The sequence below is a fragment of the Sphaerodactylus townsendi genome, linkage group LG14 (genome assembly GCF_021028975.2).
Source record: "Sphaerodactylus townsendi isolate TG3544 linkage group LG14, MPM_Stown_v2.3, whole genome shotgun sequence".
NCBI classification, from domain to species: domain Eukaryota; kingdom Metazoa; phylum Chordata; class Lepidosauria; order Squamata; family Sphaerodactylidae; genus Sphaerodactylus; species Sphaerodactylus townsendi.
The window spans coordinates 43,598,451-43,626,406 of record NC_059438.1 but is presented as its reverse complement, the minus strand read 5'-3'; the positions used below and the strand labels follow the sequence as shown (position 1 = coordinate 43,626,406).

Below are 27,956 nucleotides of genomic sequence, written 5' to 3'. Positions count from 1 at the left end.
CACAAAAAACAGAGGCAGATTTCATTCTGCAAATGAGCTTCCTTGGATTCAGCCTGACTCTGGTCACCTCGTTGCAGGACTGCCAAGTTGCCACTCAGGCTAAGACACCACCATTGACCCCCACCCCTTTCTGCAGCGGAGGAAGTGAAAAGGCCTGTCTGCTTTGATAGGCTGCAGATGAGAGACACAACTTGCCCATTGAACTAAGAGAAGATGCAGCAGTCACTGGAACATTTTCCCAGGTTCTGGGACCTTTCAGACTGACTCCTGCCCCTCTTCCCCACTGCAGGGGAGACAGGGTTGCCAACTTTTCAATCAATCCCTGCAACAGCAGCTGAATCATCTGCAACTGCCAGGGAACCATCTGCTGGTTTGAGCCGTGCAAAATGTCCCAGGCGCAACCCCAGGCACCTCCAGTTGAAAGGACCAGGCAGTGGGCAACGTGAAAGACCTCTACGCAAGACCCCAGAAGACCAGCTACCAGCCTGAGCAGACAATGCTGACCTCAACAGCCTTGGAGTCTGGTTCAGTTCATGGCAGCTTCATTGATGCCCACATTCAGGACCGGGATTTTCTGTACCTGTTTCTGGCGCTTTGGCAGCCTGCCTCCCTCACTCCAGCAACCAAATATGATGGTCTTAGCATCTGCTTTCCCTTTTTGCTTACAGTTGTTTAACTGCAGCTAATATGTTGTCAATCTAATGAGTATTTCAGGCTCACTAATGAGGAAATTTTACGTCACATGTGATTTTCATTCACTCTGACCTATTTTTTTTCCATTGACAACAAAAATACTGGAGATTTCAAGCCTGGTTTTAACGGTGGGCTAAACATGCACTGAAATAAACACAAATAAAAAATTGAATAGTTAGAGTCACACTATCACGCTACTGCTATGACAATCCATGTGAACATAATTCTGCTCCCTTCCGCCACGGCTTCTTGATTGTACAGCTACATACTATTTTTACATGAACTGAACCAGGATACCTTCCCCAATAGAGTAGAGAATTAAAGTTTCCTGAAAAATTCTGCATTTGGCACATGCATACTTCAGTCTGCCTGATTTCACACACAATCTCTTCTTAGCACCCAATATAGAACACATTCAGTGCAAACTTTTGAAATCCCTGGTCCTGAGGCCTCTTTCTAAAGGGACTGTGGGCAAAGTGCAACATGAAATTCACTGTCAAGTTCCATTTGGGCAGCACATCACCCAGGACAGGGGAGGTTTCATCTATGAGCGAACTGACATTTAGATTCTGAAATAAAACTAATGCAATATTAGAACCTCTACTGCATCAAAGGAAATGAAACAATTTTTCACCAATCCCTATGAAGGAAGTACAATTCTTTAAAAGCTCAGTCGTGGGGAGACTGTAAGGAGTTCTGGCTTCACACTTCAAAGGGTAGATTAATAATTCTGATTTGAACCATGTTTGGTAATTAGAGGCATTTCTCACTACAGATTTGTAGCAAGGGAAACATAGAAATGAGAGATATGCATGGAACGGTATGGGAGGACAGATAATAGGACAAACAACTTACAGACAGCCACACTGTGTGTGACTTTGTGTGTGTGTGACAAGGAGCAGATTGAATTACCAATTCCAGCATCTAAGGCAGGGGTCTGCAACCGGCGGCTCTGGAGCCGCATGCGGCTCTTTCGTCCTTGCACTGTGGCTCAGCGTGGCTTGGGTACTCTCAGCCTCCTTCGGAGAGTCGCCCTAAGGGTTAATGGGAAAGAGTCCCCATTCCTAGAGAGGCACAGCCTGAGACTGCTATCCCAAGCCACTTCTGGCTTCCCTGTGCCAGCTGCCTGGTTGGCTGATGCCGGTGATGATGGCACGGGGCGGGGGCGGAGCACCACTGGTGGATCCTCTTGAACAGGTGAGTGACAAAGGGCGGGAAATGGGAGGGAGTTGCAGGAGCACAGATTTTCAGTGCAATCCTAACCTCAGTCCGCCCCTCTTGAATGGGGGATCAGGGGTCGACCCTACTTTGGATGGCCCATTTCCCCCTCCCCCATGTCCTACTTGGGGGGCAGGACCACATGGGGGACCCCCGCAGTGCCACCTTGAGTTGCAGACCCCCCCAGCAGCCCCATTGAGCTGCCAGGGTTTTTCCTGGCAGATGGCAGCCTGGCTGAGTCCAGGTGAGAAAAATGATGTCAGATTTTCAAGGAGTTATTACCTGCAGCCCTGCAAGGTTGCACTCGTCGGGGCTGTTTGATGGGGAGGCGGGGGTGGGTGGGAATTGTTTGCTTCAGCATTGCCAAGGAGGGCAGGAGCGCATGGAGAAAGCCTTGCATGTAGATCTTGGAAGGTTTACTTCAGATTAAGCCAGTGGAGGGAAGCTTGTAGATCGTGGAACGGAGGAAGGCCGAGATAATCCTCAGCCATGGTTGTTGTGGGTTGCGAACTCCTGGTGGGCAAATCCCAGGACATCTGGGGGTGGATTCTCAGAAACTGTGGCTTTTGGGACCAGGGCGGGGGCCATGCTCAGTGAGGAATATGGCTGTCGAGTTCACCCTCCATGGCACACATTTTCTCGGGGGGGGGGAGAAGTTCAGCCCCCCCCTCGGAAGTTGACAACCCCATTAAAGTCACCACCATCCAAGTGGAATTTGAGGGGGTTATTTGGGGGGGGGGGCATATTCAGTGTCTTTCAACACAAGAAAAGATAAATGTGTGAAATGGGGGTTCTATTGCTGGCTTGTATACATTTGAAAAGATCAAGAGTAGCTGTTTTCTGAGTAAGAATTATTCATCAGGCAACTTGACCCCGTTCGTTTTCCTAAAGGCAAAATAGATCTCCCATATCTGGTGGCTCAATGCTACACATTCCCCTTCACATCCAGAATTAAATTGTCTAGCCTGCCCCTCATCACAAAGGGGGCTGGCAACCTCAGTGATCATTGATAATAAATCTGCACATCCCTTGTGGAGTTCTGAGGGGGATGTAGCTGAATTATCTCTTGTCGAGTTTTTATGCCAGCAGGCAAGTGAAGTAGATCCCTCACCCTGACTTCCTCCTTATCAGACCACACAACTTTTGGCCAAGCTGTCAGAGACATGTTGCTTAATCTAACTGGTAGCAAGTCAGAAGTTTTACAGATAAATGACAGTGACAGTGTCAAATGGTTGCTCAAGTGGTGATGTTCTATGCGAAAGTCCCTCACTCGCTTTAGGCATGAGACACCAGTACATAGTCTAAGACGCTATTACCTCTTGCAGAGACAAAAGTGAATTGAGCTAGGTCATCAGGATAGATTATACTAGAGCTGATATTAAACTCAGTGAGATTTATGCCTGCATAATTTGCCAATCTCTCTTTGAAGTTCCTCGGGAGAGAAAAATACCAAGGCCAGGCCTCAAAACCTAGCCCTACCTGCTCCTGGACATTTGGCTTATCACTGCCCACTCTTGAATTGAAATCATCTGCTACTATTACATCAGTGACTGGGAATTCCCATTCCAGGGCCTCAAAGTACTCATAAACTGCTCCCATTGAGATTCCTGGGCAGTTTGAGCTTGATCTCGTGGCAGATCTTATGTCCAGCACCCAAAGTCCTGCACAGGCACTCTAGATTGCTTTACAGGAGTACACAGAACCATCACTAGCTCTAATGGCACTGACTTCTTTTTCCCACACTGCCCATTACATTCAGCCTCAGTTAATTTATGGGAAAGGAATGTGCATGGGGGCCACCATCCATCGTCCCCTTTCTGAAGCACAACGGCTCCCATGGCCACATCACTGGCATTTAGCTGAACCACAAAAGATGGGTCAGCACAGAAAAGAAGCTCAGTAGCAAAGAGTTTTTTCAGGTGATCAAATGCCTGCTGACGACTCTCTGTCCAAACTGACTTGGCCCAGGGACCCTAGGCCTTTTCACCCTTCCCCTCAGTTTTCAAGACATTCATTAGGGTTAGGACAACCTTGGGGGTCAAATCTCTATGAAAATTGCAGAATCCAAGGAAGGCTTGTAATTTTCTCTGAGAAGGTGCCCAGGAAATCAAATTTGCCCTTGTCTAAATGTGAATTTCAGAACTTAGCAATGAGGAAATTGTCTCTCAGTGTGCTCAGGACTTCATGCACCAGAGTCATGTGCTCTTCCATGGTTTTAATATAGATCAAAACATTGTCCAAATAGACCACCACTCCCTTATAAAGGTGACCATGTAGAACTTAATTAATGAAGTTCATAAATACCCCTGGGTTACTACTGAAGCTGAAAGTCGTCACATTATATCTGTAGGCTTTTAGTGGGCAACTGAATGTGGTTTTCCACTCATCTCTGGATTTTATTCTTACATGAAAATAAGTTTCCGTCAAATCCAGTTTAGTGGCAATCCTTCCCTTAGCCATGCAAGCCAACTTTAATAAGAGGGAGGTGATACTGAATGGTTGTGGAAATGGCATTCAACTCCTGGCAGTTTCAACTCCTGGCACACAGCTTCAAACTCTCATCTTTTTTTTCTTTTTGAAAAGGAAATAGAAGTCATGGAAGGCTCAATGAATCTTCTTTTCAAGTTCTTTGGAATAACTTTTCCCTTTCGGTAATTTAGCCCCTCTATCAACTCAATACCACAATCAGCTGCTGGAGGCGGGAGGAGAATTACATTCTTTTTCTTTGAATAGCTCTCCCACATATCGCACCTGGCTAGCATCAGAAGGGAAAGTCTGGCCCCAGTCCTCCATAAAGCCACTCACTTGAACCATAAAATAGGCCAGCCTATTTGGATCTCCATCAAACAAGGCTCACAGCTCACAGTTCAATTGGTGCAGCGGTGGCACTCGTGGGGCCAGTGGGGCAGTGGATGGTCCACTGGTGCAGCTGGTTGATTCCCAGGGGCCCCTGCCAGTGGTGGTGCTGGTGGAAGAGGTGGCTGGATTGCTCATCTCATGCCAGAGAGGCTCATTCTCAGACTCCAGTCTTTGGAATTCTTGGGCCCGGCTTTCTGCCTGGAACTTTGGAATTCTTTGGAATTCTTGGGCCCGGCTTTTTGCCTGGTACATCAGCAGATGTACCAGCCTGGTGTTGTAGAGCTAACCAGGAATGATGGGCGTCTCCCTACAGGGTCAGGCCAAGCCCGCATATACCTCAGGAGAGGGGTCTGTCACCCCCCCTTCAGAGTTATCATCGGGGTTTCCTCCCCCCAAAAGGTCATCCGGGTTCAGCTCTGGTCCTGTCTTGATGCCCTGGTTACTGGCCACGTCACCTCCATTTGAGTCATCATCCCCAAGCAGAGTTACAGGAGTTGTAGGATGGAACTCCAAGTGGGAAACACGTAGAGAGATTTCTGACAAACTGTCAAAACCCCAGACTTGGTCAATAAAAGAATCAGAAATCAGAATTCTCATTTATTGATGGCGAACATAGAAAAGCTGTTTACTTATATTGTCAGAACTAAGTACAGTAGATCAGACAAAGCGTTATATCCCCTAGCATAGATACATCACACCCACATCCCCCTGTGGAGAAATTGTTTGTACCACTTTAATTTTCTCCAACCTGTAACTGCTTCAGCTAAAAGTTATACCCAGCTGTAGATTGTATTCTTTGTAATTCGGACTCTAACCATCTTGTTAAGCATTTACACCTGTTAGCAACAATGACTTTTTGCCAAGCTGACTCAGCAAATTACTATGAGAGAATTATTGGTCTGTTTATACCACCTGACAAGTAGTTGTGTACAGTTGCCTTCCAACACTCTCATTATTAGCTACCTCTCTTTCTTTATCTTTGTCTTTACTGTCACTGCTGTTGCTGTGTTTTGATGTCCTGCCTGTTATCTTAAGTACTTCAAGTTGTTGAACTCTGCCAGTTAGTTTTATCAGTTATATTTCTTGTTTTCCTTTGCTTGCATTTGCTGCAAGGAAAGCTACACTACCAAATGTTTAAAATTGTTGTTTTTACCTTGCTTCCACATTTTCAGTGGTTTTGTTTATTGAGCAGGTGCAGCTCTCAATAAACCTTAAAATATATTTTACTTAAAGTTTTGGGTTTTGAATTCTTGCGTGCATCAACAAAATCCCAACCCACTTTTTAAAGAAGTGGTCTTTCTTTTGTTACCCCCCTTTCCTTCCCTGCAGTGGGAAGGTACTGCCCCCCCCCCCCCGCTCTCTCTCACACACACACATATACACACACGAATACACACATTCCTCAGACGGTGAGAACTGGGATGAAAACACTCAGCTCCAACTTCCCCTTCTCTCTCAGGCTCAAAAAAAAAGGCAGACTGGTACAAAGGGAGATGAAAGGAAAACATTACCAGGGCTGCTTGAGCAGTAAGCATTCAGTAGAAGGAAATGTGGCAGGACCCAGGCTAAGATGTTAGAGGGTCATGACACTGAGTTCAGCTTTACTTTTCAGCCATTCAGGAACTGGGCCCAGAAGCTGTTCCAGAAGCTTGTCCAAGAACACCCTTCCATACAATACATCCACTAAGATATTTTCCCCTCTGATAGGAAGAACAAGGTCATTAGGGATGTACAGAAAAAGTTGTAGACATCTGTGCAAAATAATGAAACTATCATGATACAGACACAGGAGCAAATCCCGTGTGCTGCTGAATGTAACATCTTTCCTTAACTCACTCTTTCAGACATATAAACCAGACGGTTCCAAAGTCTCAATGCAGATAACATTTTTTCTGCTTTTAACATGAAACAAGTTATTCCCCCCTCAAAAACTCACAACTGTATGCTGTACTTTGCTGCTGAAGATACTATAAGAGTTGTCCAATCCTGGAAAAAACAACAACGCTACACGTGGATGCAGCATTACTCCCCAACACAGTCCTGTGTGGTAACTATATTGTCATGTCCTAACAATAATGTACCCTCATGACTTATAAGCCATGCACAGCAGGGCCTTTTACTGCCAACCGCCCATTCGAGCCATTGGAACAGTTTTTAAAAACCATGGACTATAATGCCAAAAACTGTCAAGCTAAAAGTTGGATCACTGAAGAATCTTGTTATGAAATCTCAGAAGCTCCGTTTTCATCTGTACAAGGGAGGGTTTGTTGCCCTGCACAGCACTCTGCAGAAAAGGACTCTTTCCTCTGAAAGATCCCTAGATATTGAAATCGAGCTGCTTTTATAAACTCCTGTCAATCTTCTGTGACGATGGCTACTATTATACATCTTCTCAAAAGTACTAAATAGTGGAAGTATAAACATTTACATCTGTATGCCCCAATCCCAAGGAGAAAATCTGCTCGCAGAAGTATCTCCTGTGCACAGAACTCCTATTCTAGATCAAGACCAGTGAATGATGTGCATTTAGACATGGATTTCATTCAAACATGCTATGTTGCTGTCAAATATACATGTATTCCACATTCCAGCACATATAACTATGCACAACTAAACCCAGATCACTGTGACAATAAAGTATTTCAATAAAGTAACAATAAAGTATATAAGAACATAAGTACATAAGAACAAGCCAGCTGGATCAGACCAGAGTCCATCTAGTCCAGCTCTCTGCTACTTGCAGTGGCCCACCAGGTGCCTTTGGGAGCTCACATGCAGAATGTGAAAGCAAGGGCCTTCTGCGGCTGTCGCTCCCGAGCACCTGGACTGTTAAGGCATTTGCAATCTCAAATCAAAGAGGATCAAGATTGGTAGCCATAAATCGACTTCTCCTCCATAAATCTGTCCAAGCCCCTTTTAAAGCTATCCAGGTTAGTGGCCATCACCACCTCCTGTGGCAGCATATTCCAAACACCAATCACGTGTCGCGTGAAGAAGTGTTTCCTTTTATTAGTCCTAATTCTCCCCCCCCCAGCATTTTCAATGAATGCCCCCTAGTTCTAGTATTGTGAGAAAGAGAGAAAAATTTCTCTCTGTCAACATTTTCTACCCCATGCATAATTTTGTAGACTTCAATCATATCCCCCCTCAGCCGCCTCCTCTCCAAACTAAAGAGTCCCAAACGCTGCAGCCTTTCCTCATAGGGAAGGTGCTCCAGTCCCCTCAATCATCCTTTTGTGGCCCTCCTTCTGCACTTCTTTTCTATCTCCTCAATATTCTTTTTGAGATGCGGCGACCAGAACTGGACACAGTACTCCAAGTGCGGTCGCACCACTGTTTTATATAAGGGCATGACAATCTTTGCAGTTTTATTATCAATTCCTTCTCTAATGATCCCCAGCATAGAGTTTGCCTCTTTCACAGCTGTTGTGGCATTGAGTTGACATTCCCATGGAACTATCAACTAAGACGCCTAAATCCCTTTCCTGGTCTGTGACTGATAAAGTAATCTCGACCCTTGTAGCTTGCATGTGAAGTTTGGATTTTTTGCCCCTATGTGCATCACTTTGCATTTTGCTACATTGAACTGCAATTTGCCGCCATTTTTTTTAGCCCACTCACCTAATTTATCAAGGTCCGCTTGGAGCTCTTCGCAATCCTTTGTGGTTCTCACCACACTACATAATTTGGTATCATCTGCAAACTTGGCCACCACGCTACCCACCCCTACTTCCAGGTCATTTATGAATAGGTTAAAGAGCACTGGTCTCAAAACGGATCCCTGGGGGACACCACTCCCTACATCTCTCCATTGTGAGAACTTCCCATTTACACCCACTCTTTGCTTCCTGTGTCTTAACCAGTTTTTAATCCATAGGAGGACTTCCCCTCTTATTCCTTGATTGCTGAGTTTTCTGATTTCTGAGTTATCAGTTTTAATCCATATTTTATTTATTTATTTATTCATTCCATATTTATTTATTTATTCCATTTATTTATTCCATTCCATTATTTAATCCATAGGAGGACTTCCCCTCTTATTCCTTGATTGCTGAGTTTTCTTGATTTCTGAGTTATCCACTTAGCTAAAAGATCATGAGTAGCTCAATGCCTACTGTTAATCTGCATGATTTCCTGGCTAAATCTGTGTTGTGGGAAGGATCCTTTAACTCTTGCGCAGAAAAGAGCACACCCAGGGTAAAAAAAGCCAAACCAGGTTACAAGACTTTGGGGGGATTTTATTGGTTTAGATTTAGAACCTTAACAAGAGTTTTATCTCCCTTCAATGGCATGAGAAATTCCCCAGACTGCACCGCAGTGCAGAAAATTCACAAAGGATATAGTTTGATCTACCCTAGATTAAAATAGTAACTTGGCATAAAACAGTATTGGCAAAAAGTAATATCCTCAATCCACCAGAAGAGGGCAGCAAGGCACACACAAAAATGATAAAGAAATGAGCCATTTGGAAATACCCCTTTTCCTTCAGCAAAGTCTGTGGGTGCCTGAAAATATGATAATGAAGAAGAGAGGCTGATATCGTGGATTCTCTGTTGGAGACCCCCCCCCCCCCCAATTTTCTAATATTTATTAACTGTGAATTCTTCTAAACCAACAAGAATTTTCCAGCCCATCTTGCTGACAGGGTCTTTTCACAAATATTTCCCCAGAAATTCTCATATTGTCATCCATATGAGATCCAAAAATTAAGAAAAATCATATGACTTTTCTGAGGTTTTCTTCATCAGAAAGTCTCAATACAGCTGGGTCAGGTCATTCTAAACTGCAACTGTTCTAGGGCAACTTCTGCATCGAGTTCAATACTCCTGACGTGGCCTGTCTCCTGAGAGAATCCACCTTAGAGTCAAGCCTTCTGTGACAGTCGCCTCTTGTTTACATTCACAATTTCCCCCAAAGACATCCCTTTTAGGGGTTTCTGGCTACTAACCCTAATAATGGATGCAGTAATGTATACATGGCACAAGTGTGTACAGACACACGGAAGTAGTTGTCAATGATATTTCATCTGCTTGGAGGGAGGTAACAGTGGGGTGCCCCAAGGCTCAGTTTGGGGCCCAGTACTTTTCAAAATGTTTATAAATGCCCTGAATGAGGATGGTGGAAATCATAGAATCATAAAGTTGGAAGAGGCCTGAAGGCCATCTAGTCCAACCCCATGTTCAATGCAGGATCCACCTAGACCAGAGCATCTCTGACAAGTGTTGGTCCAGCTGCTGCTTAAAGACTGCCAGGGAGGGACTACTTAAATCTGCAGATGGCTCCAAATTTGAAGCAATAGTGAACACCTCAAAAGATATAGAATTCAATGAGACCTGAACACATTGGAAAAGTGAACAAGATGAAATTCAATAGATCAAGTGCAGAGTTCTACATCACGGTGATAAAAATGAGGAACACACATACTAGATGGGGATTACACTTCTGGGTAACACTATATGTCCATGGTGGCGAACCTATGGCACTCCAGATGTTCATGGACTACAATTCCCATCAGCCCCTGCCAGCATGGCCAATTGGCTGATAGGAATTGTAGCCCATGAACATCTGGAGTGCTATAGGTTCACCACCACTGCTATACGTGAACATGATTGAGGGGTATGAGTGCACTGTAAGCTGAATATGAGTAGTCAGTGTGATGCAGCAGCAAAAAGGCCTAATGCAATCATAGGGTGTATAAAATGGGGTCTAACATCCAAACTGCATCCTGTCATAGTTCTGCTGTACACCACTTTGGTCAGGCTGCACCTGGAGTTCTGGAGGCCTCACTTTAAAATGATGTGGACAGAAAGGAGGCGGTGCAGAGGGGAGGGACAAGGATGACCAAGGGGCGTGGAGGCCAAGCCCTGCAAGGAAAGGCCCAGGGATTTGGGAAAAGAGGAGGTGGGGGAGGGAAATGGTTGCTCTCTTTAAGGACTGAAAGCTGGCACTTAGAGAAGGGCAGCGAGCGGCTCCTGTTGGCTGCAGAAGACGGGACTTGCAATCATGGGAATTACAGGCAGAGAAGTTCCAAGTGGATGCTAGAAAACACTCTTACAGTGAAATTAGCTGCAAGAGTGCTGATCTGGGCAGATGCTGCATTAAGAGGGGGGGGGGGTTTGACTTCCTGGCCTGGACGGTCCCTTCCAGCTCTTCAGTTCCATGGCACAGCCCCGTGGTTACAAACAAGCATAACATTAAAACGTACTGTAGGAAAAGAAAGACGTCAAGTGGATCAGGAGGAGGCGGTCGGTGTGTTTGCTTCCACTACAGCGGCTCAACCAAGGATTCAGCAGCTGCATCAAACCGGCTTCAGAAACTCAGATCAGATTCTCTGGCTTTTGCCTCCTATTCCTATTTGGACCTTACCACCGTGTCCTACATAGCCTGAGCACAGCCATGTATTTTCTGACAAACAAGATTTTTATTCTATTATTCCTCTTTTAAAATGAGAAAAAGATGCTTTTTCTATGGAACTTGCCATAGATAAAATCCACCTAAACTGGCAAAGTTCCTTCTTTTTTGGCAGGATCGCCTGCAGCAGCTTGAGGTACGTCAACATCCCCCCCCCCCACACACACACACACCTTTTCATAGAATCATAGAGTTGGCCCAAGAGCCATCAAGACCAACCCCCAGCCATGCAGGAACAGCCAATCAAAGCACTCCTGACAGATGGCCATCCAGCCTCTGTTCAAAAACCTCCAAAGAAGGAGACTCCACCACCCTCCGAGGCAGTGAATTCCACTGTCGATGAACAGTTCAAACTGGCTAGGTCAGGAAGTTCTTCCTGATGTTTAGGTGGGATCTCTTTTCCTTCACCTTGAACTCATTACTCCTGGTCCTAGTCTCTGGAGCAGCAGAAAACAAGCTTGCTCCCTCACCAACATGACATCCCTTCAAATATCTAAGGTTGGCTATAATGTCACCTCTTAACCTTCTCTTCACCAAACTAAACATACCCAGCTCCCTAAGTCTCTCCTTGTATGACATGGATTCCAGACCTTTTACCATTTTGGCTGCCCTCCTCTGCACCTGTTCCAGCTTGTCAATATCCTTCTTGAATTGTCGTGCCCAGAGCTGTACACAATTTTCCAGGTGAGGTCTAACCAATGGAGAATAGAGAGGTACAATTACCTCCCTCGATACTCCTATTGATACAGGCCAGAATCGCATTGGCTTTCTTGGCTGCCGCATCACACTACTGACTCATGTTCAGTTTGTGGTCTATTAAGACACCCAGATGCCTTTTGAATGTAGTGTTGTCAAGCCGGGTGTCATGCATCCTATATCGGTGCATTTCATTTTTTCTGCCTAAGTGTAGTATCTTACATTTATCTCTGTTGAAATTCATTTTGGGTTTTTTGGCCCAGTTCTCTAATCCATCCAGTTCATTTTGAATCCTGCCCCTGTCTTCTGAGGTATTAGCTGCCCCTCCTAACTTGGTGACATTTGGTGTTTTCTGGAACTTCAACTCCACTCAGCTTTGTTGTCTTCCCAAAGAACTGCATATCCGGCTTATTAGGTTTTTAAAATGTGGTGTCGGATTCTCCTACTTCCCTTTCTTGTGCATCTGGTTAGGGTTTTTATTGAAGGCTAAAGTGTACTACAGATGTACAAGTCAAAATGTGTACCTCATCATCCAACAGGTTCTCCCCCGTCCCCGTCCCCGTCCCCCAGTTCCCTTTCTCTGCCAGCAGCAACATCATGTTCCGTTTACCTCTGCCTGGTGGATGGTTTGCAGTCATTTAAACTCTGGGCCTGAGAGCCAGTGGCAGTGTGTTTCGCCCTGAAGCAGCACAATTGCACAACTCCTTCCAGGCTTGGCCAGGCCTCGGGGTCTACAAACAGCTTCTCCTTGGCATAGCTTGTCACAGGCCTTCCTAGTCAGACGCTACAGCAATCCAGAGGCAGGGTTATGTGAAGTGGCGCCTCGGGTGGTCAGCTGTGTTGTGGGGCCTTAAAGTGTGTTGTGGCGTCAACTTTTGCAAGCCAGATCCCACCTCTCTGGTTCTTCCCTGCAGACACAATATTTCTCTGCATTTGAGTAATGCATACTGACGGGATGATTGACTGCTGGAAATCTTCATACTGACTCCACTGAAAAGTGCTAAGTTGGAGCCAACAGAAGGAGACACGCCGGGCGCTTTTGTGACTGACCCTTAGTGTACTTTCACATGTAACTAATCGATCACCTGATGCCGCAGTTGTCCTGTGGGGCCCAGCCACGCTGATTCCCCGAATCCTGTGCAAGATTTCCCACAAGAGTCCAGCAGTCATTTCCCTTTTTTATCTAAACTCCAACAACCGCAAGTGTTTAAATTGTCTCAAAGGTTGTTCAAGTAACCCAGGCTGTCCTGTTTCTGCAAATGGGTCTTTTGAACAAAGATCTTCCTTTTGCGTCACCCATCTCTTGGTTTATGGACAGACGCTTTTCTCACAGGTGAGGCTGGATCAGCTCCGGCCCTCCTCCTCCTCCTCCTCCTCCTCCTCCGCCGCCGCTCGTGGTCCTTTTGAAGGCTGCCAGCCATAGATTTGCTCGGAAAACGACAGGCCGCCCGCAGCTGCAAATACACCCCGCAGCCACGACACTGGAAAGGCCCCGGCGGGGGACACGCACACGCGCCCCGCCCGCCCCGCCCCGCAGCCCCCGGGCGCCGTCCGGAGCCGCTGCCACCCCGGGGCTCCCCGGGGCCAGGAAAGCCGCGCGGCGTCCGGCCGGAGCCCCGCGAGGGAGGCGGGCACGGGCACCACCTCGCAGGCGCTGCTTCTGCCGCCGGGGCTCGCGGGGCCGCCCTCCCGGGCACGGCCGCCTTACATAAGAAGATGCTGCCACCTGCAGGACAGGCCCCGCCTCGAACCGGCGCCGCCGCCGCTGCTTCTGCTGCAGCAAACATGTTTGCTTGCCTGGGCACCGAAAGCCCCGGCGCAGCCCCCCCCCCCCCCGGCCCCGGCGCCCCCCTCCCCACCCGCGCCTGGCCAACAGAAAAGCCCGGCGGCCTGCCCAGGGGTCCCAAGGCCGCGGGGTCTTTGGTGCCGGCCCTCCGGCCACCCGCTCCCACAGGGCAGATGTGCTCCGCAGCCCTTGCCTGGGCGGGGGGGGGGGTGGCGGCCGAAGATACACCGCCCCCCCGGCCAGCTGCGGCCCCGAGCCGCCCCCTGCCGGAGGGGAGGGCCAGCCTGGGCTCCTACCCCCCTCCGCACCTGCCCCCCCCCGCTCGCCCGCCCGCCGACCTACCTCGGTGTCGTAGTAGCGCAGGTCGAGGGCGTAGGGGCTGAGTAGCGCCTCGCGCAGGATCTGCTCCAGGGCCAGCTGCATGGCCGGCAGCACCCCGCGCCCGATGGCCCCCTCCTCGGCCGCCTCGCTCAGCGGCATCAGGCCCATGATGGCCACGGGGGCGGCCGGCGGCGGCAAGGGACCCCCCCGCGCCTGGCCCCCCGCCGCCGCCGCCGCCGCCGCCGCGGACCCCCCCGCCGCCAGCAGCAGCAGCAGCAGCAGCGCCGGCGGGCGGGCGGGCCGGGGGGTCGAGGCGGCGGGCATGCTGCAGCGGGGCGGCCACGGGGGACGACGACGAGGGGCGCCCGCCGCCACGCACAGCCGCCGACACCGGGCGAGGAGGCGGAGCGGGGGGCCAGGCGCGGGCGGCGGCTCCCCGGCGGCTGTGCTGGCGGCGATGGCGGCGATGGCGGGTGCCCGCGGGGGGCGGCGGCGCAGGCGGAGGGGCGGCTCTCGCAGCCGCGGCCGGGCAGGGCCAGCAGGAGGGCCAGGGCGCGCCCCAAGCTCCCCGCCCCGGGAGGACGCCGCCGCCGCCGCCGAGGCCACTCAGCCAGCCAGCCAGCCGCCCCGGCGCGCTACTCCTGCTGCCGCATTCCCCGGGAGCCCCCCGCCGCCGCCGCCGCCGCCGCCGCCGCGCCACACGCCGGCCACGACAGCAGCCGAGGGAGGGAGGGAGGGAGGGTGGGAGCGCCCCTCGTGCGCCGCCCGGGTCCAGCCCCCTGCAGACCCCCCCCTCCCGCGGGCACGCGTCCTCCTGCCCGCCGCCCTTGCTGCTGATGCTGCCGCCGCCGCCGCCGCCGCTGCCGTCGGTGCCAGGCGGGGGCGAGCGGGAGGGTCGCCGCAGGTGGGCAGGCGGGGCGGGGCGGGCGCGGCGGCTGGTGCTGGTTCCGCGCAGCCGGCAGAAGGTCAGAGCTGGGAGCGGGGGGTGCTTGTGGGGGGGGGGGGAGGCGGACAGCGCGTCGGTGGCGGCTCCTTCCTTCCTTCCCTCCCTCCCGCCCGTGCCCGTGCCCGTGCCCCTGCCCCTGCCCCTGCCCCGACGCCCCAGCAGCCTGCAGAGCCCGCCGCCCTTCTCCTGCTGCTGCGGCCCTCCCGGCCACCATTTGCTGCAAGGGCGAGCGAGTACCAGGCCCCACCTGGAGGTTGGCAACCCGGCGGGCGGCTCTGCCTTTCTGTGAGGGAGGGGAAGGCGGCAGGGCCTGGTGAGCCCCTCTGGGCAAGGGGCCATCATGGCCAGGGGGATGTGCTTGGATGCTCTGAGAAGGGTGACCTTGAGCCCATCACAAACTCCCAGCCTGGCCTATCTTATAAGGTTGTCGTGAGGATTGTCGTGAGGATAAAACGGAGGAAAGGAAATGGAGGTGAGCGGCTTCGGATCTCCGTTTGGAAGAACAACGGACATGAACGAACCCAATAAAGAGATGAGCGGCTGCCGCTGGGAAGCCAAAGCCGAGCGGATGCAACAGAAAGTATTTGAACTGGGGAGCGATCTGGTTAATTCTTCTGATTAAGTTTGAATTTTACATAATCACATTCTGCCCTGCAAGGGGGGGGGGGGTGTGTGTGACAGAGCATCCATGTGGCTTGCAGAAGGTGCCAGGTTCAATCCCCAACAACTCCAGCTGAAGCGAGGACTGGGCAGGAGGAGGTGGCTCGGCCTCACTTGCTCCTGTCAAGCCTCCGAAGCAAACCTGGGTTGGTCCGTAATGCAGAGCCGATCCATGGCAGACCTCCTCTCTCGCCTGGAGAGTCCTGCCGGAGGGCTCGTTATATCGATGCTTTTGTCCCTGGAGAGCTGACTGACCCTTGGTGGACGGAGGAGGGTCTGTGGGGCAGCTCAGTGGTCCTGTGTTTCAGGGGCCTCGTAATCCCATCGATTCATAGCTCCTACAAAAAAAGATGGCACAGCGAGGACTCCTTTGCTGCACCCAAAGAGGTGGGCCGTCATTCGTGAACTCAGATGCCGGATGAAGTCTGGCTGGTTGCTGAAGTGCTGCAGGGCTCTTGTCTATGCGAGTCCTCTGATGTCCCCTCCAGGCTCACCAAGGCGAAGGCCAGTGACAGTGAGTGCAGCAGGAGGGGGTTGAGTGGACAGAAACAGGTGAAGCTGGTTTGTTGCTGGACCTTCCGTCGTGTGTCACAGTATTGTCTAGTTGAAATTTTTACCGCCAGGAAATTAAACCCGCCCCTGCCATGTGCTGGGGGGAGGGGGCTGCTGGATGAGAGGGGCCACCTGTGGTACAGAGATAAATCCAGTGTTTGATTAACTCCTTACGTGGGGGACAAGGTCGCAGCCTGCTTATTGGGTCACCGTTTGCACAGGAGTGGTTCACTGTGGCTGGTAGCAGCAAGTCTCTACATTCCTTGGTGTGTTGTTTTGCCATCACATCACAGCTGACTGATGGCAGCCCCGCAGGATTTCAAAGACGTTTGGAGGTAGTTTGCCATTTCCTGCCTCTGTGTCTCCACCTAGCAGCAGGGGCTGCCCACGGCTTCCTCTTCCTGCCTCCCTGAGGATTGCCCCGCCCTCCCAGGCTGATAGGCTGGAACAGCTGGCCCTCTCTGTCCCAGGTCTGGTCAGTGCCGAGGTGCCGAGGCTGCTCTTGGGAAAATAAAAATAACAAACCTCATCCATACGGGGGTTCTGTTCTCTTGCCTTGGGGACGGCTTGGGAATTCCCCACCATGAAAGAGCATGCTCCTGTGGAACTGGGTGTGAAGAGTCTGTTCTTCACGTTTTGTTGTGTTGCCCCCCCGAGACAGCTGGTCTAGGAGCAAATATTTAGAGCCCTGCTGATGGGTCTTGAAGAGCTTGCTGACAATCAATTAATTATATTTCTCTTGAATGGTGACCATAAGGAGATTCTGGAGCTGGTAGCTAAAATTTTATGGTTTGTCATTGACAAGCATGTATGAAAGGGTTTATCGTATTTAATTACTGCATTACTGTGCCAATAAAGGTCATTGGATTGAAATTGCATTCTTTAAGATGCTGGTTCTTTTGTTTTTACTGCCTAGGCTAACATATGGTTGCCAGTGGCGTAACTACAAGGGCACGGGGGTGTTGCACTGGGGGGGGGGGCGCCTGGGTATGTGTGAAAATCACCTCCCTTCTTCCCCGCCCCACCCCACCAGCCTGGGCCGTTTTCAACTGGCATAAAGCTGTTTTCTGCCGGCTGGAAAAGGTAAGTGGGGGGCTGCAGGGGAGGGGCAGGGCTGCAGGGGGTGGGAAACATGGAGTGCGCCCCAGGTGCACTCCTGCCTAGCTATGCCTCTGAGGGTTGCCAGCCTCCAGGTGGGGTCTGGAGATCTCCCAGAATTACACCTGATTTTCTCGCTCTCCAAAGCAGCAACACCTGAACTTTATCTGCCTGTTAACCTTGAAGGCTTTTTACACCCTGAGAACATCTCATTCCATTGGGATGCCGAGGGGGGGGGGTAGGAGGAGGGTTGGGAAAAAGAATATTGACTATCGCTAGTAAGGTGTAACTCAGTTCCAGCATCCTTTTTACAGAGGCCTTTCAATAAACTGAGTTCTGAACCCAGGAGCCTGGCTACTGAGGGAGGTCGGCAGACCCTGGCAAAAGGTTGCCGACATCGCATGTGGCCCAGATAGATTGATAGTGCTGTGGAGGAGTCAGCAGTCGTGGGGCAGGTTGGCATCAATTTCATTGGGAAACGTAATCATGTGGTCTTGGAGGGAAAACTTAGGTTTCGAGGCAAAAAGTTAAAAGCCGAGATCTGAAAGGTGCAGAGCCCGCGAGATGGGCACAGGTCGGGGGTCGCAATGTGTGGGCAAGAAAGTGCTGCCCGGAGGAAGGGTCTAGGTTTGTTAGGCTTCTGGGGAACCTTCTGGGACGAGCTGAACTAGCACAAAAGAGACTGGCTTCGCTTGAACCACAAGAGGAGAATCAGGCTGCTGCCAATTCAAAACAAAGAGTAGCAGAGCAGTTTTTAAACTAATTCCAGGAGGATAGTTGACAAAAGCCTTTGGTTGGAGACAAATAAATCCAAATGGATGATTACTCCAGGTGATATTGATATAGAATTCGGGAGCCAGGGAAGGAGGGCGAAGGAGGGCCACGGGTGGTGTCAGGCCTGAGCCACTCTCGACCTGGCAGTTCGCACGTCTGGATCAAGACCACAGTTGGCCCAGCCGTTACCATCGCCTGAGGTGAAGGAGCCCCCCCTCGCATGTATCTAGTCAATAGAGCTTCACCGTCCACTCTTATCTGCCTTCCTCCGAAGGAGATAACTGCCTTCTGTTCCCACCATCCTTTATAATGCTGATATTACGGGAATATGAGGGTGGGGGGATTATGGGTTGAACCAAACTGTACCTTACAGCAGGCCACATGCCAGAGAGCCAAACTTTACTTTCAGCTGTCTGAGCCTTGGGCTGACACAGTTCCAAAAAAGCTCTTGGAACCTTCTTGAGTCTCGTTTGATGACTGGAGTTACACGTGGGGACCAAAAGGCTGAGGAGAGCAAGGGGTGCTGCTGGAGAGGGAAACAGGTTGGAGGTGTCCAGATGCCAGTAATCTTCAAGCCAAGATAGGGAAGCTGGAGCACTCCATGGCAATTTAGATATTTTGGGTATCTCAGAAACATGGTGGAATGGAGAGAATCCATGAGATTCAGGCATCCCTGGATTAAAGCTCTGTAGGGAAGACAGGTTGGGGGAGGTAATGCATTAATCAAAGAGTGCATATAATCAAATAAAATAGGAAGCATCTGGGGAATTAATTACTCGAGAAGCAATATGGGTGGAAATACCGACTCCTAAGGATTACTTGAAAATGTTCTATCACGCACCTGCTCAAATTCTTTTTTTAAAATTTTTTTATTGTATAGTTTGAAATTTGTATAGTTCAAATTGAAATGTTGAAATTGAAGTTGAAATTGTATAGTTTGACATTTATACAATATATGCATTCTTGTTGACATATTCCAAATCATACTTTTCCCCCTTTTCCCTCCCCCCCTCAGTTTTCTTTCTCATTTATTTAAGTAAGCAGCAATAAGTTCATTCTTTGTACTCTCTTCTCCCATATTTCTTCTTTGACTCCAATGTCTTTCATCCAGTCCATAAATTGTGTCCAGATCTTCAAAATGTTTCTCTGTTTCTCTTGCCATAAATTATTTCTTGCCATTGTATTTGTTCCCATATATACTCAAGCTATTTCACAATAGTCTATTTCTTCTTATCTTTCCATCCCAATGCTATTACTGCATGTTCACCTCTTATCATCTTTTTATACATTAAACCATATTTTATCTATTTTATTCTCCTCAATTATTCCTGTAAACAGCAAACCTTTGTTTAAAGCAGGGGTAGGGAACCTTTAACACTCAAAGAGCCATTTGGACCCGTTTTCCACAGGAAAAGAAAACACTTGGAGCCGCAAATAATTTTTGACATTTAAAATAAAGATAACACTGTATATATTGGGTTTTTTAACCTTTTACTCCGCTCATTCTGAGAAGCGCATGGATGCGTCCGCCCTGCTGCCTGCAGGGCGGGCAAGGATGGGGCCAGTGGCTCGGCCTCGCTGCTCCAATGGGGTGGGCGAGAGGGGAAGCCGGGCAATTGGTGAGCCCACCCTGCTGCCTGCAGGGCAGGCAAGGATGAAGCTGGCAGCTTGGCCTTGCCGGCTGCCGGGAAAGCGCCCGCCCCGCTCGAACGGGGCGGGCGAGAGGGGAAGCACGCGGCGCAGCCCAGCCGGCTGTGGGCAATTGGTGCGCTCGCCCTGCTGCCTGCAGTGCGGGCAAGGATGTAGCTGGTGGCTCAGTCTCACCGGCCGCCGGGAAAGCACCCGCCCCGCCCGAACAGGGCGGGCGAGAGGGGAAGCATGCGGCACGGCCCAGCCGACCGCGGGCAATTGGTGCGCTTGCCCTGCTGCCTGCAGGGCGGGCAAGGATGGGGCTGGCGGCTTGGCTCGTGGAGCCGCAGTGCAAGGGCTAAAGAGCCGCATGCGGGTCTCGAGCCGCAGGTTCCCTACCCCTGGTTTAAAGCTGTATGTAAATCTCTATATACAACAGTATTTTTTCCCAAAATTTTTTTACCTCTTTACATTCCATCCACATATGAGTGTCGAATGCCCCCAGATCTCCACAGTGCTAACATTTTGGACTAAGTCCTCTAATCATATGAGCTAGTTGCGTTGGAGTTCTGTACCATTTAAGTATTATTTTTCTTTCCATCTCTGCATACTTTTCTATTTTTATATTATTTATACTTTCCAGTATGCGTTCTATTTTATCATCGTCTAACACTTCTTCCTTCTCCCATTTTTGTTTTAATACTCTTTTCATGAATTCCTTATCCTCTATCATACAATTGTATATGAAACCTGGGATCTTTGTTTTATCTTTCTCATAGCTTTTCAGTCATTATGCCATTATACATTCTCCTTTTATTTTTGAAACCTTTATTCTTTCCCAAATCCCTCTTAGCACTAATCAATTCTCTGTGCCTCCTGTTTCTATGAAATCCTGTAATGTCATCAATTCGCCTCCTTCCCCTATTAAATTTGCTACTGTGTGTATTCCCTGTTCTGTCAGTTTCCTTATCACCTTTACCCCTTCTTTTCCTCCCATGCTTGCCAGTGGTGTCGAATCCAGGATGCCAGGCATCCATTTTTTCCTCCATTTCTCCCATATTTCCAACATCACCTTTCTTGGCCCAATTACTCTTTGTTTTTCTTTATTCATATCATCTGTGAATATTCCATACCTACCCATCCCTTCATTTATTTCATTCTCAAATTTAATCCATTTATCTATTTTATTTTCCTTAATTTCCATCAGACTCTTAATCTGAAATGCTTCATAATATTCTTGCATCTTCGGAATGCCCCAGCCTAGAAGTTTCTTTGTCAAATATATAACTTTATTCATTACTCTTACTGATTTTTGGTTAAATACCCATGCTTTTAATCATTTATCCCATTCCTCAAAACATTTCTTTTTTAACGTCTAGTGGAAGAGTTCTAAAAAGATAAAACATTTTTGGCATTATACAAAACTTTAATGCCTTGATTTTTCTGGTTATAGACAGAGTCTTTGTCTCCCAATCTTTTAATTGTTTAAAAAAAAAATCCCACCTTTCCTCATAATTATATTTTTTCCATTCTATGTGTTATTATTATTCCCAAATATTTGATCTTTTTCTCAACTAACTTTTTATCTAACTGCTTTTTTTTCAATGTTTACTCCTAATATTTCTGTGTTTTCCAAATTAACTTTTAATCCTGAATATTTCTGGAAATCTTCTAAAATTATTTTCAATTTATTCATAGTGTCTTCTGGATTGGTTGTTATAATTAGTATATCATCTGCAAATAAATTCAATCTCATTTCTTCCTGCTTTGTTTTATAACTTTTTATTCTTCCATTATTTCTAATTCTATCTGCCAAAAATTCCATTGCCATTACGAACAGAGATGGAGATAGTGTGCAACCTTGTTTTACCGCTCTTTCAATTTTCACTACTTCTGTCCATCCTTCATTTATTCTGATCTTCGACTTTCCATCCTTATATAACTCTCTTACTACTCTTATAAAACCCTTACCAAATCCAAAATTAGTTAGTGTTTGAAATAAAAAGTCATGTGCCACTGTATCAAATGCTTTGTATACATCTAGTTTTATCATTGCATATTTCTTGTTTCTCCCACGTTCTATTACATTTAATACATTTTTTAGTGGATGACTTATATCTCTTCCTTTAACAAACCCGTATTGATCTTGTTCTATTATTTTAGGTAGTATATTTTTTATTCTATTTGATAAAATTTTTGCAAAAATTTTATAGTCTTGATTTAGCAAACTTATAGGCCTGTATGACCCCACTTGTTCTGAGTTGCGTCCTGGTTTTCAAAGCAAAGCAAAGCCTTTATTGTCATACATAGAACAACAGCAACAAAACACAACAAACATAAAAATTTTAAAAGGCAAAAAGGATAACCTCAGATAAATACATATTATTACTGGCTCTGAATTATTTCCATAACAAAGCTTGCAACCTCTTCACAAAAAACAGAATCAGAATTGTTCAACAAGAGAAATAATCTAATCGAATCTGTTAACTCAGATTGGAAGAGAGGGCGTAGATTGACATATTTAGATCTAATTTTATCGTCCTGGTTTTAATATAGTTATTATCTCCGCCTCTCTCCATGACTCTGGAACTCTCTGGCCTTTCAGTATAGCATTGAATAATAGTTGCAGTTCTGGTATTAATACTTCTGCCATTTCCTTGTAATATTCTGTGGTAAAACCATCCATCTCCGGGGATTTCCCATTTTTTAAATTCCTTTATCACTAATGCTATTTTTTCCTGTGTTATTAATTCTTCCATGTGATTTCTCTCTTCCTGTGAAATGGTCTTATGTGATTTTTTGTTTCATTTTTCATTCTGTTCATAGCTAAACAACTTTTTATAAAACTCTTCAAATTTCTGTCTAATTAATTTGTTGTCTGTTATGTTTTGATTCTTTTCATCTTTAATTATCTTAACTCTTTGTTTTTCTTTTCTCTTCTTTAAATAATTTGCTAATTGTTTTGTTGAATTTATGTTTTCCCTTTGGAACTTAGTTTTTACCCAAACTGTTTTCTTCCACACCTCATTTTTATCTAACTCCTCTAGCTGTGCTTGTAATTTATTTATTTGATTTTTTACCGTAATGTCATATTTAGTTTGAAGTTCAAGCCTTTTCTGTCTAATCCCTTCAACCAATTCTTTCCTCTCCTTATTGATTTCTTTTTTCCATCTAGCTTCTCTGGCTATGCAATAATCTCTAACTACTGCTTTGGAAGCATCCCATGGCATCTCCTCTGTTACTGAGTCTTTGTTTTCTAGGAAATAATATCTTATCTTTTCTTGCAGATCCTTTCTTACTTTGTCTTTCTTCCATACTATGTTGTTGTATTTCCATCTAAATTGTTTTTCTTCTCCCTGCAACCTAAACTCTGCCACCAACGGGGCATGGTCTGAAATCTATTCTTTATATGTCTCTATCCCTACACTATATAAGTTATTTAAATTCTTAGTAAATATATAATCTATATATGTAAATTTCTTTTATCTATTTGAGAAATATGTTGGTTGGTAAGGACTTTTCATTTCTGAATATATAGTTGAAATATTCCATCTCTTAACATCTCATTTCCTCTTAGATCCATGTTTCAGTCTTCCATTATTAAGGTTTCTCCTATAAATATCTTCTGTAATCTTTTAAATGGTTTTTCCATAATTTTTTTCTGTTTTTTTATTTGGGGCATATATATTTATTAATGCGTAAATCTTAGCTTTGATTATCATATATCTCCCTTCTTTTTCAATATATTTTTCTTCTAATTGAAAATCTAGATTTTCTTTGGCTAGAATTGCCAAACTGTTCTTCTTAACCATAGCTCTAGATTCTCCAATAATCTTCCAGCCCTTTATTTTTATTAATACATTCTTGTCAGCACTTTTCTTATGTGTCTCCTGAAGGCATACTATGTCTCCCTATGTCTTTTTTATAAACTTAGCAAATTTAAATCGTTTGGAGTCTGAGTTTAAACCACTTATATTTAGAGATCAGTTTCAGTTTAATACCTGCCATTCTGCTACATCTTCATTGTTTTCATTGAACTTTGCTGCTTGTGTTTGTAGTATTTTCATTCTTCCTTTCCCTTCCCCCTCTCCCCCTTTTCTTCTCCAACTGTTCTCATGGAAGATTCCTCCTCCCCCATGTTGGAGATTTTGTTGGCTTTTTGTGCCTCCTCCCATGTTCCCCCAACATAATTATAATCCATTTTACTTATATTTCCATCAAAAAAGCTATTCCCCGCCCCCGTTTTTTCTTAGTCAAACCCTTTAATATTATCTATTACTTTAAACCACATTTTCTTTTTTTCTACTATCTAAACACTATTTTTCTACTATCTAAACACTATTTCTGGGCAAATTCTTGAGGCTGATTGTAAGATTGAGAAGGAAGGAAGGTGTCAGTTTCCATCAGGGGCAGGTGGCCCTGGAGTCAACCAGAACCTGAACCATCATCCTGTTTCCTTTTGGGGAGTTGGTGACAATCATGGGCAGTATCAGGGGTCCCCGGTCAACACTCACCCTTTCGGCAGCATCAGGAAGTGGATCCGGGCTGCGAGCATCAGTTACGAATCCAACCCCTGTCACCTCATCATCGGAATCAGGGAAGGATGGATCTGATCACAAGGCTACCTTGGTTTGCTTGGTTTGGAAATTGTAGGCTTGGTTGTGCATTGCTGAGGCAGACTTTTAGCTGTGGGTTTGGCTGCGCAAGTGGCAGCTAGATGACCGCTGTCTCCACAGTATAGGCAGAGACCCAGCTGGTGACGGCAGGCACATGGCACTTCCGGTTCAGAAGATTGATGGCTGATGACTTTATGAGGCCCCACCAGGGCCACCTGCACCTGACGGTGACTGAGGAAAGATTTGGTTTCATAACTGCAAGCATCCATCATTCTCATTTCAGTTTCACCAGCCAACACGATCCACTCCATAAGAGTATCAGGGTTGCTGATGACCAACAACAAAGTTCGGGGCGGAAGGCTTCCTAGAAAGCATGCACAAACACCTGTTCTGGCCAATCGGGTATTTTACTAGCCAAAGACCGAAAGTTCTCCGAGAATTCCGCAAATAATTTGTTTCCTCCCCTAAGAAAGGGTTTTCAAAGTGCCATCATTTATTTATTCATTTATTATTACACTAGCAGTACCCAGCCACGCATTGCTGTGGCAAATTTCCTCCTCATCACAGTCCGCAACCCACACATATGTCCATGCAAGTCCAATGATCCCCAGCATAGCCTTTTGGGCTGGTCAAATAGAACCCCTCTTTCCCTTTTCAACAGCAGATTGGATTCACAATGTTGTATTATGGTTTGTAGTTTGTTTAGTAGAATTCAGGGATGGTCCAACACAGGCTGGCACTGACAGTTAAGACCTAATTTACCTTAAAGTATGCAATGGCAGAGCCTGGTGGCAGCAGCCATTATCTAACCACTCCTCAAAAGTCAGGGCAAACCCAACGTTACTTCAGAGATCTCAGATTAGAACTACCTGCCAAGCTCCCTTCTTCCCACATGAGTTGGGTTGTCTGTCAATGGGGCTTCTTGTGAAGGGAGCCTTACAGATCTGGCTGGCCAAATTTCCGAAGGGAGTAGGAGTCCCTGTAGACAGGTATTCTGTTGTGAGTCCACCAGTCGCCTCAGCTTCTGTCATGCGCGTTGCATTCTGAGGTAATATTTATGCGTTCTGAGGTATGCGTTCTGAGGCAATATTTCATTCAGGGAGAGGGCCAGGAGTCAGTGTGGGAGTGGAGGGACTACAGAAGCTGAGGTGACCCAGGCACACAGCAGTTCTCTAGAGGCACTGGCCAGACAGAAATGAAATACAAAACCACTCTCAACCTATTATCTAGAAAACAATCACACTTACACATGAAGCCTCTGCCCTCACCTCCTGCCCCTCTCCCTGAATGAAATATTACCTCAGAACGCATAATTCTGCTAATTCCTGCATATTACCTCAGAATGATGACAACAGTTCAGATGACAGCAGTTGACAGTTCAGATGATAACAGTCCTGCCAGCAGACCCAGCGTCCACCAGATGGCGCTGTTTTTGGGGAAAAGGATGGTTTACCTGGCACAGGTGAGATATGCAAAGTATGTGAGAAGGTGAAAACACTCTCGGATGAGAAAGCAACGTTGTCTGAAAATTTCACAGTATTTGGTCCAGTAGTTTCAGAGAGCAACGATAAGAAACAAATGGACACTTTGCTTTTTAGTTATAAGATTTATATACCGCCCCTCCCCCGAAGGGCTCTGGCCATCATAAGGCCATCATAAACTGCTGAAGGAAGCAAAGTTCAGGGGCCTGCCGATGAAAGAGGTCCATATACCAGTCCACCGCTGGCCCCTCCAATAAAGCTCCCACATCATGGACCCGTTCAACCTCACTGGTATACTGTCTCCCATAATCTTGCACATGGGCATCCACTTGCACCAGAAAGAAATGCAGACGATAATCTTGCATATGGGCATAATCTTGCATATGGGCATCCACTTGTACCAGGAAGAAAGGCAGACGATTAGGGGTGCCATTGAAAAGTACATTCAGTTGTCTGCAGGGCCAGGGCTGGCAGTACTGGGGCAGGTGGCATTGGCTGCACCGGGTGGGCTGGCTGGAGTAAGGGCAGAGGGGGCGCTGGCCCTCTGGTCTGGGTGCCCGCTGCAGCACCCGTCTGGGTGCCGATCTGAATGCCTGCTGCAGCGCCCATCTGGGTGCCTGTTTGGACAGAAATGGCCCCCATCTGGTTGCCATCTGTGTTAGGGGTGCAAGCTGTTTCTGCCAGTTGCACTCAAATCTGGAGCAGCTCCATTTCACGGCATAGTTTGTAGATCTCAGCCTGGTATTCCCGGTCCCACCACCCCACATGTCTCAGGGTTTCACTTAAAGGTTCAGAGTCCAAACCAGAATCACCAACAGTCACTACCGGTCGGGTAAGCCATGCCACACTTTTCCGTGTTTCCACAAACCATCTGGGTTGTGCTCTCCCACCAGGATCAGTCCATTTCATGTTTGTATAATCCACTATCTCCCACCCAGAAATACGGGATTCATCCTCATGTGAGGCCAGAGTCTTTCCCCTACCAAATCCAAATGTACTCCGTTGGATATCAAAAGACCGTTGTTCAGCGGGGGATGCCGTAGCAGTGTCAAACTCCAAATCCAGTTCTTCCTCCACAAATTTTGCAACATAGTCCCCAAGAGTAGGGCTCTCAGCTCTCTGCTAAGAAATCCCTGAGATACCCTGGAAAAAGGCCATAATCGCCGATAAAACGTGCGCAACTTCAGCCAGCGATGGGAGCATGAAACTGGCAACAGTAACAATGCAGAACAGCCTTAATGTCAATTTCCCCGTTCAGACAATAACTCGCTTGATGGGTTCAAGGATTTTATTGAAGACAGGAGAGAGACAGGAGAAGACAGTTCTGGCGAAAAGGCACCAGAACAGTTGATAATATGTTGCAGCAACTCCCAGCAACACCCCACCCCCACATGTGAACCAAGACAGTAGGAAAAGTCCAGCCTGAAGGCAGGGACGTAGGTTTTTTTATGGGGAGGTTGGGGGGGGCACACCCCACCTGCCCCTAGAGCATGGCCACACCTCCGCAAGCCCTGCCCCCAGCCTAGCGCTTATAAAAGCAGCTCTCCAAAGCCAGGGACAGCAGACTCCCCCGCTCTTCCCTCCCCTGCCCACCACCAGCTGGGCGCCCAGCTGGCAGCTGGCAGTTTCTTCTGCCCTCCCCGCTGGGCAGAGGCATAGAGGGAAAATGAAGCCCGGTGCAAAATCTTTGCGTCCCGCCGCCCCCCCCCCCCAGCAGCATCTGTGATGCTGGAATCCACCCCCAAACAGCATCACTTTCAATGGTGTTTAAACTAGAGAGCCCAAATTCTCCTTTTAAATCCACCTTAAAGGGAGAATCTGGGGTCCCCAGTTAAACAACATTGAAAGTGATGCTGTTTTTGGGGTGGATTCTCCCCCACCGTGAAACAGCATCACTTTCAATGTGGTGTAGTGGTTAAGAGCAGGTGCACTCTAATCTGGAGGAATCTTTGAGTCTCCTACAGGAGAGAAAGGGAGGATATAAATCCAAACTCTTCTTCTTCTAAACTGAGGACCTCAGATTCTCCCTTTAAATCCATGCCGAAGGGGGTGGATTTAAAAGGAGAATTTGGGGGGGGGGTGCCTGCTGTCAGGGGTGCAATTGTTAAGATAGCAGCACCAAACTTTTAGGGTATCTTTAGGAGACTCTCCTAATGATACCACCCAGGTTTGGTGAAGTTTGATTCAGGGGGTCCAAAGTTATGGACCCTCAAAGG

At 47.4% G+C, this 27,956-nt stretch overlaps 2 protein-coding genes across 2 annotated transcripts in view; one reads left to right on the top strand and one right to left on the bottom strand.

Moving 5' to 3' along the window:
• Nucleotides 1-14,357, bottom strand: part of GABBR2 (gamma-aminobutyric acid type B receptor subunit 2) — a 425,828-nt gene extending 411,471 nt beyond the window's left edge. The window contains exon 1 of the mRNA XM_048516192.1: nucleotides 14,006-14,357. Within this exon, the coding sequence (XP_048372149.1) occupies nucleotides 14,006-14,308 (303 nt within the window). The 5' untranslated portion in view covers nucleotides 14,309-14,357. The remainder of the gene's footprint in view (nucleotides 1-14,005) is intronic.
• Nucleotides 14,358-14,435: 78 nt separating this feature from the next.
• LOC125443838 (formin-like protein 16) lies at nucleotides 14,436-17,009 on the top strand. Its single transcript, XM_048516193.1, has 2 exons — nucleotides 14,436-14,949; nucleotides 15,354-17,009. The coding sequence occupies exons 1-2, from the start codon at nucleotides 14,442-14,444 to the stop codon at nucleotides 15,404-15,406; spliced, it is 561 nt and encodes a 186-aa protein (XP_048372150.1). The 5' UTR covers nucleotides 14,436-14,441; the 3' UTR covers nucleotides 15,407-17,009.
• Nucleotides 17,010-27,956: the final 10,947 nt, after the last annotated feature.